Below are 15,407 nucleotides of genomic sequence, written 5' to 3'. Positions count from 1 at the left end.
TTATCCTCATGGTTAGGAGCATGGTACTGGAGAAGGAACTGAGAGTTCTACATCTGGATCCACAGACAGCAAGAGGAGAGAGACACTGGGCTTGGCTTGAGCACTTGAAACCCCAAAGCCAACTTCCAGTGACACACTTCACCAAAAGGCCACAGCTGCCCCAACAAGGCTGCATCTACTCCAACAAAGCCACACCTACTCCAACAAGGCCACACCTCCTAATGCTACTCCCTAAGCATTGAAATATATGAGCTTATGGGGCCATTCTTATTCAAGCCACCACAGTCTGCTTTTTTGTGTCCTGAACAATAGATAACGAAAGCTTCTCCTGCAGCCAAATAGATGTTAGGTGAGTAGAGATCTCTTTGTTTTTGATTTCCTTTCCAGTGGGTCAACAGACCCTGTTCTGGCACAAAGCATCATAGATGTGTGCAGTGACCAAGGCATGCTGGTTATCAGTATAGATATTGACAGCATAGCTATTTCCCCACCTTAGTGCCTGGGTCAAGGCTATCAGTTCTGCCTTTTGAACTGATGTCTCTTGGGGATGAGATTGGGACCAGGTACCTCCATGAGCATCACTATACCTGGTTCTGCGTACCTAACCCCATCTTGTATATAGTTGCTTCCACCAGTGAATAAGGTCATATCTGCCTTTCCCAAAGGTTGGGCTCAGAGGTCAAGGCATCCATATTGCAGGTAGTCAATGACCTGGGCACAGTCACGGGCTGGCTGCTCTTCAGGGTCAGGATGGAAGGAGGCTGAGTTCAACAATGTGGATGGTGAGAAACAGATCCTGGGTGCATCTAAAAGGAGAGCTTGATAAGGGTGAGGCGTGTGTTCCACATCCAGTGCTCAGAAGCTCTCCGAAGGAGCACTGCAATGGAGTGAGGACTGGTGACAACCAGCTCCTGTCCCACGGTCAGTTTGTCAGTTTCCATTAGCAATAGTGCATGGCGGCAATGGTCCGGATGCAGGAGGCCATCCTGCTGCAGCAAGGTGTAGGCATTTAGATAAATAAGACACAGGCCTTTTCCAGGGTCCCAAAGTTTGAGTCAGTACATCTTTGGCCACCCCATTTTGTTTACCCACAAACAAGTGGAAAGTTTAGGAAAGTCAGGGAACCCTGAGTGCTGGGCTGACATCAAAGCCTCCTTGAGCTTTTGGATTTTCTACTTTTCTTTGTTTCTCAGCTCAGGAGGCCATTTCCTCCTAAGACCTGGTATAATGGTTTTGCCATTTCTGCAGACTTGGGTATCCATATCTACAGTATTCAACTGTGCCCAAAGAATTCTCTCACCTGACTTTTATCTTGTGGCTTGGTGATGTTTAAGATAGCTTGGATCCTGCTTGAGGACAGAATCCTGTTGCCACCCTCTAAGCAATACCCCAGATAAGTTATCTTATTGGAGCACAATTGGGCCTATGGGGTAGACATGAAGTAGCCCAGCAGCTGGAGCATTTTAAGCAATTTCTCAGGTTTTTGGCACTGAGTTCTTAAACCCCTGCAGTAGTCAGGGCCAGGTCAGTTGGTCACTAAACCCTGACTTGGGTCTGTCCATTCAAAAGAAAATATAGGTTGGCTCATAGGACCCTGGGGTACAGAGAAAATGGTATCTTTCAGATGTACACAGTTTTCCTAGATCTAATAGGCTGACCAAAGTGTATTTGTTTGGCACAGATGGGTAGATCATTTCTATTCTCTTATTGCTTGCCTTAAGTCATGAACAGAATGATAGATAGTCTTTAGTGCCAGGCTTAACAAAAGAGAGTAGTGGAGTGTTCCAAGGTGAGGGCAGGGGACCAAAATTCCCACATCCCTAAAGCAGCTGCTGTGCTTTCTAATACCCACCTTAGCTGCTCTTCAGATGGGACTGTTTAACCCTTATAGGCAAGGCTGAGCTTGAGAGCTGAACAACAATTGGCTGCCAATGTGAGGCCAGTCCAGAGGAATTGGTCTCTGCCCATGCTGCAGGGAACATTAGCATTAATTCTGTAAGGAGAGAGTTGGTCACTCCCAGTTTTTTCAGTATTCCTTTTCGTCATTTGATATTGTGGTAGTTGGATTGTAATTGGCCCCCATAATCTCATAGGGAGTGGCACTATTTTGGGGGGGGTTCCTTGTTGGAGTAGGTGTGGTCTTGTTGGAGGGAGTCACTGTGAAGGCCTGCTTTGAGGTCTCATATATGCTCAAAATACCACCCAGTGGCTTAGTCCACTTCCTGTTGCCTTCAAGTTAACATATAACAGCTCCTTCTCCAATACCATGCCTACTTGCACATCACCATGTCCTACCGTGATAATGGACTGAACCTCTGAACTTTAAGTGAGCCACCCCAAATAAATGTTTTCCTTTATAAGAGTTATCATGGTCTGGGGGCTGGAGAGATGGCTCAGCAGTTAAGGGCACTGACTGCTCTTCCAGATGGTTGTGTTCAATTCCCAGCAGCCACATGAAGGCTCACAGCCATCCATAATGAGATCTGGTGCCCTCTTCTGGCCTGCAGGCATACATGCAGGCAGAACACTGTACACATAATAAATATATCTTTAGGGGGAAAAAGTTACCATGTCATGGTGTCTCTTCACAGTAGCAGAAACCCTAAGACAGATAGACATTCTTCTGATAAGGGGCAAGTAACCAGGATGGCTGAGTATGGATGGACTCCCTAGGTCCAGAGTGGCTTTATTCTCACTGAACCTGATGATGGCACCAAGTTTTTTCTACAAGTCTCTACAAATCAGGAGTTGTGGACAATCTGGCATAAGAAGAAAAGATTGAGTCAAATACCTTGTCCAAGGTCCACTTCTTGGTTGGTGGTCCAAGCATAGGTTTCAGTCCCTGTGACCCCTTGAATGGTGGTATTTTTCTTAATAAGGGGGACTAGGGGTTGAGTTAGCACTGAATGGGCTGCACCCATGACCACCAGATAACAGAGAGGCTTGCCCCCTACTTTTCATGTGACCATGCGCTCCTGGGGCTTAAAGGTATGGAGCCCTGTCCCATCGACCTGATCCTGCAGATTGAGATTATGCCCTCCTTTCTCTTCTCTACAAGGTGGGTACTCATTCTTCCAATGTCCTTTTTCTTTATATGCACATTGGTCTTTCTCCAACCTAAGTCAAGGCTGATTTGGTTGCCTGGGGGTACTTTTGGACTCTATCAGGCCCTTCTCTGAACATGGCTCCTCTTCCTTCTTCTCCTAACCCTCCTTCTGCTCCTCCTCTTATTCTTCCTCCAGGACTAGAACAGAAAGTTCAGGCATTTTGCTTAGGTTTTTGCTCAGCCTCTCACTCCTTGACTTGGTGACTCAGAGGAACCTTTTTAAGGACCTAACATCTCTGCCAAGGAGGAGACTCAAGAGGAGGAAGAGCCAGCAGTCAGTGTAAGGAAACTGTCAGGGGAGCCAAGGTTCCCTGTGACTACTTGCTAGACTCTCTTGACAGTTTGAGGGTCAAATGGCCCTGCATCTGGCCATCCCACATCAAAAGTGGGCCATTCTTATGCACAGAGTGAAGAGCTGTCTAAGTGACATCTTAGCTCTGCAGTCTGCCTTGCAGAACTCCTGGATGTGTTGCAGCATGCAGTTCAAGGGAAACTTGGCTGTGTTCAGTCTGATTCTTATTTCTGCAAGAAAAAGTATACAGCACACTAGAAACTTGTCTGTGTGCCTGGAGACTGGGTCTATGATCACTTCTGATCTCCCCTATGTCTCTTCAAATGTGCAGACCACTAGAACAACTCATGATCAGTCCCATTTTAAACATGCTTCAGCTGGCAATTCTTTTATTGGGTTTCTATTTTGCAAATTTGCAGTGATCACAGGCTGGAGCTCCCCTAGGAACCCAAGTCCACAAATATGCCTGCCCCCAGTTAAGGCTGTTCATCCCCAGGGACTCTGAGTTGTGGGACTTGCCCCCATCTAGGACCTGACCCCAACTAGTGACTCTAAAATTTGTGGCAGCTGTGGTCTCAGGCTTCCCAAGGCCCCCAAGTCTGCCCCAGACTTTCCCTCACTAGGACCTATCACGAACCCCAGGATCTGAATCTGTATTCTTCCAAGATCTCGCTGGGGCCTCCAAATTTTATGGAGCTTGAGACAATTGTGGAAAAAATACCGTCCTCAATTCAGATTATAATTAGCCAAATTTATTAAAACTACTAGCAGGGCTGCAGTCTCTAACCCAAACCCAAGACATACCACCCAGAGGCAGGTGAAGGAGGGGCTTTTAAAAGCAAAAATCACAGAAGCTCGTCTGCTTGGCCAAGAGTAAGTGGTCAAGGTGATCTTAAAACACTTCTTGAATATCTGCCAAAGCAAGTTAAGAGGCCAAAATTTAGCAGTTAGTCATAGCATTGCAACAGATGATCACATCATGGCTGTGCATTTCTGAGGGGATGTCAAGGAGCCAAGGTTGCAGGGAACTTATTTTCCAGAAGTTTGAGTCAGGAATAAAATGACTATTAGGTACCAAGATGGATGCCAAGCACAAAATGGAGTTTCTTTAGCCATCACATTGAAAACTAAATGGAAGACAGCTGGTTCCATGATGGGGTTCTAGACAGATGGGGAGCCTTTCAGCAGATGACTAGTAAGAGCAAGGGACCTCGGGCTGAGGTCTTTGGAGACTTGGAAGGCTCAAAGATGTCCTGACCCTAAACACAAGCCTACAGCCTGGTGTGGTGGGGCACACTTTCAATGCAAGTACTCAAGAGGTAAGAGCAGAGACAGGCAGATCTTTGGGAGTTCCAGGCCAAGCAGGACCACGTAGAAAGACCCTGTCTCAAAACATAAAAACATAAAAACAAAAGCTCTGCTCTCTGCTCTCCCTGCTTCTCACTAGGCAGTACTCTGCTGACTGCACTCTTAAGAAGGGAATGTCTCACCAGGTGGTGGTAGCACACGTCTTTAATCCCAGCACTCAGGAGGCAGAGGCAGGGGGATCTCTGTGAGTTTGAGGCCAGCCTGGTCTACAGAGCACGTTCCAGTACAGCCAACACTACATGTCTCGAAAAACAAAAATAGAAAGAAATAAAGGAATAAAGGATTAATGGAATGGAGTGGGGAAGGAAGGGAGAAAGAAATGGAGAGAGGAAGAAAAAAGAAAGAAAGAAAGAAAGAAAGAAAGAAAGGAAGGAAGGAAGGAAGGAAGGAAGGAAGAAAGAAAGAGAGAAAGAAAGAAAGAAGGGAAGAGAGGAATAGTCTCTCCAGAGTATCCTCAATGGAGTCCTGCTCACACTGCCTGCATTCTCTCTGCTGCCCCCTATTGGTGGCCCCTGTTTTCAGGCCTTGGTCTCAGGATTCTAGCTCTTATCTTAGAAACCCAGACTCTGCAAAGAATGAGGACCTCACCAAGGTTCCCCCAGGGAACAGAGCTAGAGAACAGAAGGCTGACTACCCAAGAGCTCCAAGGAGACACCTTTTTCAAACCTTACCACAATTAATTCACATACAAACTGAAGATAAGACCTGTCCGTGGTTATTGGCATTTCCGGGGCAGACACACTTATTTCTTATTTTTTATCCTCTATCTGAATGTACACCAAGACTGCACGTTCTTTTAGGTTCACAGTAGAAACTGGGAATGAAAACCTGCACTCTAAGGCTTTGAGCAAAAGGTGTTTAAAGCAGAGAGGACTTTGTCTGCATAGGGCATAGAAAGAGAGGGAACACAATGGAGAGGAGAGGTAGGAGACCCAGACTGCTGTGGTGGAGGGGTACTGAGCATGTGATGGCCTGGTGGCATGAGGAAGGGAAAATCTACCAGGGAGCTCAAAAGAAGGCAGAGGACCTGCCAGTCCCAACCTGCACTGGGTTAGCTCAGTCAAGAGAAACAGGGATTCGAACCTTAGAGAAAGTGGATAAAGAGGTGATGGAATATGGTGTGGACAGGGTGACCAAAAACAGCTATTCCGACAGAAAACAGCAGAGGTCCCTGCCAGTACTCCTAAATAGACATATGGGAATTGTGGTCTCAACTAGAGAGAGCCTCATGGCAATATGGGAAGAATCCCTTAGTTACCCTGAAGCAAACTGTCCCCTCTCCCAAAACAGGATCTTGTACACCAGGCTGACCTCAAACTCACTATGTAGCTGAGGATGACCTTGAGCTTCTGATTCTCCTCCTCCACCTCCTCACTGCTGGGATCACAGGTATGCACCACCACACCTGTTGTGTGGTCCTGCAGCTCAGACTCGGGGTCACTAGTGCCACAAGAGCACTTTACCCTCTGAGTCACACTCCAGCCTTCTGATGTACTTTTGTATTTTGTTCTTTTCTTTTATAATTTAAATTTACAGGACTGAAGAGATGGGTCATCAGTTAAGAACACTTACTACTGTATCAGAAGGCCAGGGTTTGGATGTCAGCACCCATATCAGGTGGTTCATAAACATCTGTAAACATCTGCTTTAGGGGATTAGCTATCCTCTTCTGAACTCTGTGAGTACACACACACACATACACTCATGTCAAAAAAAAAAGTAAGTCTTTAAATTTATTTGCAATGGACACATAAAAACATGAAATATTTACACATTTTGAGAGTAGCATGTTGTGTTCTAATGCGTGTATAAAGTGTATAGTGTTTAAATTGGGCTAAACATGTCTGTGTCCTCAAACACTGGTCATATTTGAATGTAGCTTTTATATATGGTCAGCCAAGGCTTCTTAGTAGGATCAGAAAAACCCAAACAAAATGTTCTGCAGATGTCAGGATACTGACCTGCCTCACCTGGGTAGCAGGAACATCTATATCTTCTCCATGTCCTAGCCCTTTTAACCCAATCCCCTCCAAGGCCCTCCAGGGACAGAGTTCCCAGCCAAGACAGATGGACTCCACGATATGTTTGGGGCATTTTCAAGCAAGAAAAACTTAAAGCACAACGCAGTCTTGGAGTGTCAGGGAGAGAGCATCTCCTCAAGCAGGATCACTGTTGGAACACAAAGGCTGAGCTCAGGGCCAGTCCTGTCATGGGACTGCCTAGATGGCGGCTCGCTTACAGATGAAAAGGAATGTGTTGTCACAGGGGGCATCATTCCAGGCCCGGAGGGAGGACGACTTTATATTGGCACAGTGTTCATTGTTCCCAGTATTGTTGGGTTCACCTGGAATCCAGAACCTACCAAGTGAGAAAACAAAGACACTTTATTCACCTGGTGGAAGGCCTGCCTAGAATGTAGGGAGCCCTGCATTGGATCCACAGCACCACAAGCCTTTATCCTAGCACTCAAGAGGTATAAGCAGGAGGATTAGAAGTTCAAGGTCAACCTAGGCTACATAGCAAGTTCCAAGCAAGCCGGAGATACATGAGATACTGTCTTTAAAAGTAGGTATTTTAGAGGCCTGAAAGATGACTCAGTGGGCTAGGGTACCTACAACCAAACCTAATGGCCTGAATCTAATCCCTTGAACTCATAAGACAGGAAAGAACAGACTCAGAAAAGTTGTCCTCTGACCTCTGCACAGATGTGGCACATGTTCTCACACAAACACCATGTACATACACAATAAAATAAGTAAATAATTTTGATGGGCTGCTTCAATCCCAGTTTTAATACTTGGAGACAATACTGCAAGGTGTTGCTCCCAACCCTAAGAAGATGAGTAGAACTTCCACTCTAACCCTGTTGCTGCGCCCCTGCCCCATTCTCTCAAGGCTCTCACAATTCCAAACCACATAGACCTGAACTTGGGTCAGCCCCTTACCCAAGCTACGTCTTGCTGCCAAGACCATAGGACATCAGGTTCCTAACTGGCCCCAGGTACCACCCAATGAGCAGCAACAGTTAGCTTGGTGTCCACTTCATCTGCCAATGTGCTAGAAAAAGGACAGTGCACAGCCCTGTGTTCATGGGAACTCTCCACCCAGCAAGCCAGGCTGGGAGGGAGGCTGCAGCAGACTCACTCACCTCTCACTTTGCTTCATGTTGAATGATGTTTCATCCACCCAGTACCACTCCCCTTCATTCCCTGCCTTGGTGAGACCAATCCAGAGTGGAAGCCCATTTGCTGCCTTGTAGAGAAACTCCTGTGAGGAACACAGAGTAAGTGAGGGCATGCCACCACCACACCTCTGAGTACCTGCCCATTGGGTACTCTACACTTGAGCAGAGTCAGCAGCCTCTGAACTTGACGGTGCCCCAGGAGATTCACAGACTCACTGGTACAGCATCCTCTCTCAGCACCTCCTTGCCCATGCCTGGAGCTCAGAGCCCACTTCCAAGTCCTAGATGCTCTTTGCTTATCAGCTAGCAACTTGGAACCTGTGCTCTCTAGTGAGGTGCTGGAGAACAAGGGAGACACAGCCTGCCAGGCATGGCAGCAGATGCCTGCAATCCCTGCACTCTGGAGTCTGAGGCCAGCGGATTGAGAGTTCAAGGCCATCCTGAGTTACATACTGACATCCTGACTCAAAAGAAAAACCATAAAACATAAATGGAGGGAAGGAAGGAAGGAAGGAAGGAAGGAAGGAAGGAAGGAAGGAAGAAAAGAAGAAAAGAAGGAAGGAAGGAGGAAGAAAGGGAAGAGAGAGGAATGAAAGAAAAAGAGAGAGGGAGGGAGGAAGGAAGGAAGGAAGGAAGGAAGGAAGGAAGGAAGGAAGGAAGAAAAGAAGGAAGGAAGGAAGGAAGGAAGGAAGGTAAAAAGAAAATTCAACTAAACTGCAAACAAAGGACATCAAGGGAATGGCCTGAATGGTAATAACTAATTTACATGAGACTTTAATTTTGCCAGAGACTAGAAGACCCCTATGCCTCCCTCCCTCCTTTACCCTCCAGGGCAGGCACTATTTCATCAATTCACTTAAGGTGAGGCCTGGGAAAAGTAAGTCATCTCCCCAGGCTCCAGGACAAATTTAATGGCAGACTGTGACACTCGGCGTCACTCTGCTTCACTCCTCCACCTCCCAGATCAATGAGCCTATCTACACTCCAAACCAGGAAGGAGGCCTCCTGGGTCCTAGAGTATCATTGATGCTGTTCACAAATTATTTCTATTCTCTGACACACGGAAAGAGCGCCCCCTGCTGCCATCGTTGAAACTAGCAGGATTGTGTGACTGGCTTTTGCTAGGGACATGTGAGCAGAAATGACATGTTAGTTGAGTGTAGTATATTTAACATCAATGAAGCTGACAGTGTCTCCTTGCTGCTTCATCAACTGTGAAGTGTGATGAAATAAACCCTCCTACGGCTTAGGTCCTTGATACCCACAATTAAGAGGACACCTAGCCGGGCGGTGGTGGCACACGCCTTTAATCCCAGCACTCGGGAGGCAGAGCCAGGCGGATCTCTGTGAGTTCGAGGCCAGCCTGGGCTACCAAGTGAGTTCCAGGAAAAGGCGCAAAGCTACACAGAGAAACCCTGTCTCGAAAAACCAAAAAAAAAAAAAAAAAAAGAGGACACCTGCTGTCCCTCAAAGATGTACAGTATACATGAGAAAGAAACCTTCAAGGGTGTGAGCCTAGGGAGATGTCCCAGGGGGTAGGAGAACTTGCTACTCAAGCATGAGGCTCTGAGTTCAAATCCCTGGCACCGTATAACCCCAGCTCTGTGGAAGGCAGAGACACAGGATCACTGAGACTTACTTGCTGGTTACCAGTCAGTGCTCAGGAAATGAGACAGAGTGATATAACAGGACAGTTGATGTCCTCCACATATGCACGGGTGCACGCTCCTGCACCCCTGCACACACAACACATACACACATACACACACACAACACACACACACACACACACACACACACAACACGCACATACACATACACACACACACACACACACACACACACACACACACACACACACACACACACACAAAATGAGCTTTCATTATTAGATCATCTACTGTTAAGGATTTTTGTTACTGCAGCAAACTCCTGCCCAGCCTCTCTGACATGCCCTCCACAGAGTCTGGGATGATTGCACTCACTTGCTCTGATTCTGAGGTCACTGAGGTCAGATGAGCTTCCTTAGAAATGCAGAACTGTTCTGCACTGTACCAGGACTTTGGGGTGTGTGAAAAGTAATAGAAGTTCCCCCCAAAGTACTTCCAGCCTCGAGACATCATCTCCAGAATGTCACCTGGAAAACAAAGGCTGAGGTAACAGCAGTGCTCCACATTCTTCTGCATCCTGACTGGGCATGGGGTGTTTGATGGAAGCCTAGGGACAGCAGTGAATGAATCCAAGGGTCCTTAGGTTCCCAGTGTCAGGGACTGGGGACACTCTATTGGAACTCTAAAGGTCTGAGACTTGTGATAGACCCTCTGAGGGTAGAAAAGGTACAGGGACAGGGAGGGGAGAATATGAGAGGAACACAAGGGCCATTACCCCAGGGCCCTGGCTCACAGTAAGGGAGTTCATGGGAAGAGGCAAGATACGAGTCATGTGTACATATAATATTAGTGAAATTTCATTATGTGAACTAATGAGAAGCTGTCTCTGGTGGGGAGCTGCCCATCCCTCCCAATTTCAGACCCAAGCATGTTTGTCTCAAAGTCCCCTCTAAAGAGAGAAAGCTCAACCTGGAACTCCAGCTGTCTGCTTCAAATTCCCCAGTCAGTTTTTGCTGGATATTCATAGCTCCCCACTTGATGATGTCACCTTCCAGCTGTTACTTGTTCTTTTACTTGAAAGCCTTACCCAAGGGGACACTCTGCTCCTCAGGGACTCTCCATCAGGAACTCCAAACGAGGGTCTCAGTCAGGTTTCCCCAGTTGATTTCTGCTGGATGTTATGAGTGCCCAATTTGATGATTTGCTATTTCCATCTATCACCTATACATCTGTCTGCCTGTCTATCAGTCATCTATCCATCTGTCATTTGTTATTCATTCTTTGATTTTTACATCACTATGTACTTAATAAACTCACTTTCTCAAAACCTAAAATATGGCTATTTTCCAGGCCACATAGAACGCCAGGACAGACTCCCTAATGCTTCTACACTCTGTACCTTAGTGTAGAGACCCAAGCTAGGCCTGGTGTTTTTTCTCCTCACTGACCCAAGTTCTCTCAGATCAATAGTTAAGGTCTACTGTGGTGGTTTGAAAGAAAATGGCCCCCAAAAGTAGTGGTACTATCAGGAGGCATGGCCTAGGTGGAGGAAGTGTGTCACTGTGGAGATGGGCTTTGAGATCTTTTTCTCAAGCTTCCCTCAGTGAGGAAGTCAGTTGACTTTCTGTTGCCTGCCTATCAAGATGTAAGGACTCTCAGCTCCAGCACCATGTCTGCCTGCATGCTGCCATGCTCCTTTTCATGATGATAATGGACTGAACCTCTGAATCTGTAGTCCAGACACTCTCAATTAAATAATTTCTTTATAATAGCTGTCTTGTCACAACAATAGTAAACCCTAAATAAGACACCATCCTTGTTAATTTTCCGGACCACCCTCTTCCCTGTCCTCTGTCTACCCAGAAGCTAGCTGGCCTCCTATTCAAGACAGGTAGGGTTTTATGGACACTGGTCAGCCTGCAGGGTGATCTTCTCTTTACTTACTCTGTTTTTGGAGTACTTTGTTGACATTCTCCAAGCTGCTCTGAAGTCCTCGGACCCTTGTATTCAAGGTGCTGGCTTTATCCAGATCTCTTTGCAGCTCTGGGATTTTGGAACTGACATTATCAACCTCCTCCCAGCTTCTTGTTAACGCACTAATCTGAGCACTGGCTTGTTCCATGCTGATCCTCAAAGACAAGATCTGAGAACGCACTCGGGTGAGGCTGGTGTTCAGTATCTGCATCTGAACTTCAGCCTTCTCCACACGACCTCTGTCCTTCTCAAGAACAGAAACCAAGGTGCTGATATTGTCCACACGACCTCTCAACATCTCAGCATCACTCTTCATATTCAATATTTTTTCCATCAACCTGGGATCTGGATTTGAAAGATCAAAAGGTCAGTTAAGGAGTTCCTAAGCCATGAATGTGGGAAGCTGTCCAAAGGAAAGGGGAAATGCAGGATCAAGCTTCCCAAAGGACCGAGACAGTCCAAGGAACTGCCACCTACTATCCACGCATTCACTAATATACACATGTGTGCACCATGTGCCACCATATGTCAGGAACACTGGTTGGCACAGGCAGGGAGGAGACCAAGAGGCCTCATGAACAAGCAGAGGGAGAGCCCAGCCCTGAAATTCCTTAGTATGGTAAGGGTGACCTTGGTAAAGGGGCACCCTTAGTCACGCCCTCATTACTCATCACTGAGTCCCCTCTTAGACTATGAGTAAGTCCCCAGCCATCTCCTGTCAAAGACACAACCACCAGCTAAGGCAGCACACCATTCCCTCATCTGCCCACAGGCTGCTCTATGGCTATGGGCAGGGCTATCTCTGTGCAGACTCCAGAACACATGAGAGGGATATTAAGCTATTTCTGTCCTTCCCAGGATGTATATTTCATACTCTACTAAGATCATAGGCATGAGAACCACAACTAACCAATAACCATCAAAAGAGTCCTGTGGAACTGAAATGACACAGGAGGAAGAAGACTATTCTTGCAGAAAACCTGAGTTAATTTCCCAGCACAATATGGCAGCTCATAACTGTCCATAACCTCAGTTAAAGGGAGATCCGATGCCCTCTTCTATCTTTGGGCTCTAGGGCATGTTGTGTACAAACATGCCGGCAAAACATTCTAGGGATGTAGTACACATACACGCAAGAAAAACATTTGCATACATAAAATAAAACACGAGATTTTCCAAAAGAGTCCTATGAAAAAGGCAGTGCCAGAAGCCAGAAACAGTCAGGCATGGTGTCACACACCTTTAATCCCAGCAGAGTCAGGTAGATCTCAGTGAGTTTCAGGCAGACCTGACTTAACTGAGTTCCAAGCCAGCCAGGGTTACATAGTGAGACCTTTTTTCGAATAAGAGACAGAGAGAGAGAGAGAGAAGTGAGGGAGAAGAGACAAGACCAGGACTCTAGGATAAGGTCAAAGTCAGTATTGAGGACTAGAAAAGGTGTGACTGAGAATCTGAGACCACAAAGGTAGGCCTTGAAAAGAGAAGACAATCCCTCCCTATACTTTCTAGAGACTTCGCAGAAGGGAGAAAGGTATGACCAAAACAGACACCAAGAAGCTTCTAGAAGAGGACTAAGAAGGCTCCAAGCATGGACATACAAGAGAGTGAGGAGACTGTCTGCTGGTTTGGCCAAGTTCTCTATCTGCTCAGTGGAGAACTCTGTCCCTTGTAGGGTCAGGAGACATCACACTCACTCTTGGGAGCTATCCTCAAGGCTTTGAATCCAAGGGTCTCAGAGCTGTGAGTGACAGGATGCTAAGAGAGGCAAGGGCAGAGATGTAAAACTTGGTGACTGTTTCCTTAGCACTGAAGAGTACCCCTGAGAATAAATCTTTCCTAATGTCAGTCAGAAAATCCTCCAAGAAACCTGGGATAGAAGCAGCAGCAGGTCAGCTTCCAGAAACACCAGCAAAATTCCTGAAACATCATACACTGAAGACACCAAGGACAGTAGCAAAAAGGGTTTGGATATCTGGGGACCTGGTGACTTACAGAAAATAGCTTGAAGCACAATAGAGGTGACCAGGACCAATGCCAGACAGATGAAGGCCACACGGAGGCTGAGAGGTTTCCTTAGGACTGGAGACTGATCATGCTTGGGAGGAGGCTCTGGAAAGAGACGCAGAAGTTTGTTAAGGGTCAGTGAAGAGTGGTGATGGGCATAAGCACCAAGTGGGCATGGAGCAATAGCTGGCACTTGCCTGGAGGCCAGAGGGAGATGTTCTGCTTGTCCACTGTGAAGTGTGCATCGGGGGCCTCCCTCTCCTTCATCTCCACCTCTGGCACAGGAACTTCTGGCTGCCTGTCTCCCCAAGGGCCTTTTATCCAGAATGAACCAGGAAATGAGTCTCAAAACAGGTAACTGTGTCATGCCCAAGTTCCCTCTTCTTGGCTTAGACATTTTGCCAGGCTGAGGCCACAGCCCAAAATCTGGGCTTCGGTGTTGGGGGTGGCACCTGGCTTCTTCCCTGGGACACACACATTTGAATCATCTAATCTGAAGGCTCTTCTATTTCTCTTGTAAAGAGGCCCTCATCTATCATCCATCCTACATATATCTCCCCACCCTATAAACTCACATTGAGAGTCTTCTAAGAGCCCAATCCAGGACCTTGGAGATGAACTACTCAGTTTTCTAACTCAGGCAGCTTGCAACCTGACAGAAAAAAATAACCTGAGCAAGTAAATTACAATACAGGGTGGAGAACATGGCAGTGGATGGATATGCACTGTGGCAAGCCACAAGAATGTATCATAGAGATTCAGCTGGGTATTAAAGCTATACTTTGACCGGTCAAGGGTCTGTCAAAAGGCAAGCTATTTATTATGAATATTTGGTGTTATCCAGCCTTTAATATTTCAGCTGTCTTCTGCTATGAAATTCTGGTGAGGCCAAAATATTTCCAGACCTGCTGAACTTCTAGGTAACTAACTCCCCCACTGAGCCTAGGAGACAAGGTGGTAGGAGACACATAGCTTTGGTTCTTGCACAAATGAAGTTCAGACCATCCCCCTACCTTGAGGCCTAGTTGCTCTCCAGAGCAATTGACTGAGAAAAAAAAGAGATTTTTTTATGCTTCAAAGTAGAAGGTAGAACAACATTCCTGAGGAGGCAGAGAACCTCCTGACAAGGAAAAGAAGAGGCAGGCATTTTTCTGTAGAGAAGACAGAATGGCTTGGCCAGAGAGAAGAGAGGATGACAGAGGTTCTGTAAATGATAATGCAGAACTCTTGTAGGGTCCATCAGTGTACCAGGAGTAGAGAGTAGTAGAGATGGAGAATGAGGGAACAGAGGAGGAAGATGAGGCTGGAAGCATAAGAGCTTAGTTGTTAACAGGACTATGAGAGAAAACTGGATGGAACTAAAGCTATATAGACAGGATTTCAGACCAGAGAAATAAAGTAGACAGGTAAAGAGCTTGGTATATCTAGAGTTATTCCTGCCCTGAATGCCTGATGGAGCTATAGTTGTATTGATAGAATTTTCTCTTAGAGGAATAAAGTTCACAGACAAAAGCATAGTGTACCTAGATTTTTTCCCCTCAGATAACACATGCCAGACATAGTGAAATCCCCAGACCCTGGGTATTCAATAATGCACTATCAAAGGAGGTCCAGGGAGCAGAGTGATGGGAGTACTGATTGAGGCAAGGGCACACTCGGTGTCTGGGAAATGAGACTAATGGTATCTAGGGGAACTGTGGATAGCTCTGGTCCTACGTACATGTGACGTATGTGGCAGGGGGTGGACATGGGTCTAAAGAGGCATCTAGTCGGATGATGAGGGTCCTTTTCCATCACCTTAAGGAGTTTTACCTTCCTATGGGTTCAGGAAGGGGACTTCAGTCAGGAAAGGGGCTAGCAAGAGCATTC

At 46.6% G+C, this 15,407-nt stretch overlaps 1 protein-coding gene across 1 annotated transcript; it reads right to left on the bottom strand.

The window, feature by feature from the left end:
- Nucleotides 1-6,985: 6,985 nt before the first annotated feature.
- Nucleotides 6,986-13,814, bottom strand: LOC128099710 (C-type lectin domain family 4 member K-like). The gene is made up of 6 exons (XM_052721541.1): nt 13,736-13,814; nt 13,527-13,643; nt 11,505-11,879; nt 9,936-10,087; nt 7,915-8,033; nt 6,986-7,124 (listed from the first exon to the last, which is right to left on the bottom strand). The coding sequence occupies exons 1-6, from the start codon at nt 13,803-13,805 to the stop codon at nt 6,986-6,988; spliced, it is 972 nt and encodes a 323-aa protein (XP_052577501.1). The 5' UTR covers nt 13,806-13,814.
- Nucleotides 13,815-15,407: the final 1,593 nt, after the last annotated feature.

The sequence above is a fragment of the Peromyscus californicus genome, unplaced genomic scaffold (genome assembly GCF_007827085.1).
Source record: "Peromyscus californicus insignis strain IS unplaced genomic scaffold, ASM782708v3 Scaffold_6__1_contigs__length_162567912, whole genome shotgun sequence".
NCBI classification, from domain to species: Eukaryota; Metazoa; Chordata; class Mammalia; order Rodentia; family Cricetidae; genus Peromyscus; species Peromyscus californicus.
The sequence above is the reverse complement of the archived record's forward strand: the minus strand, read 5'-3'. Positions and strand labels throughout refer to the sequence as shown.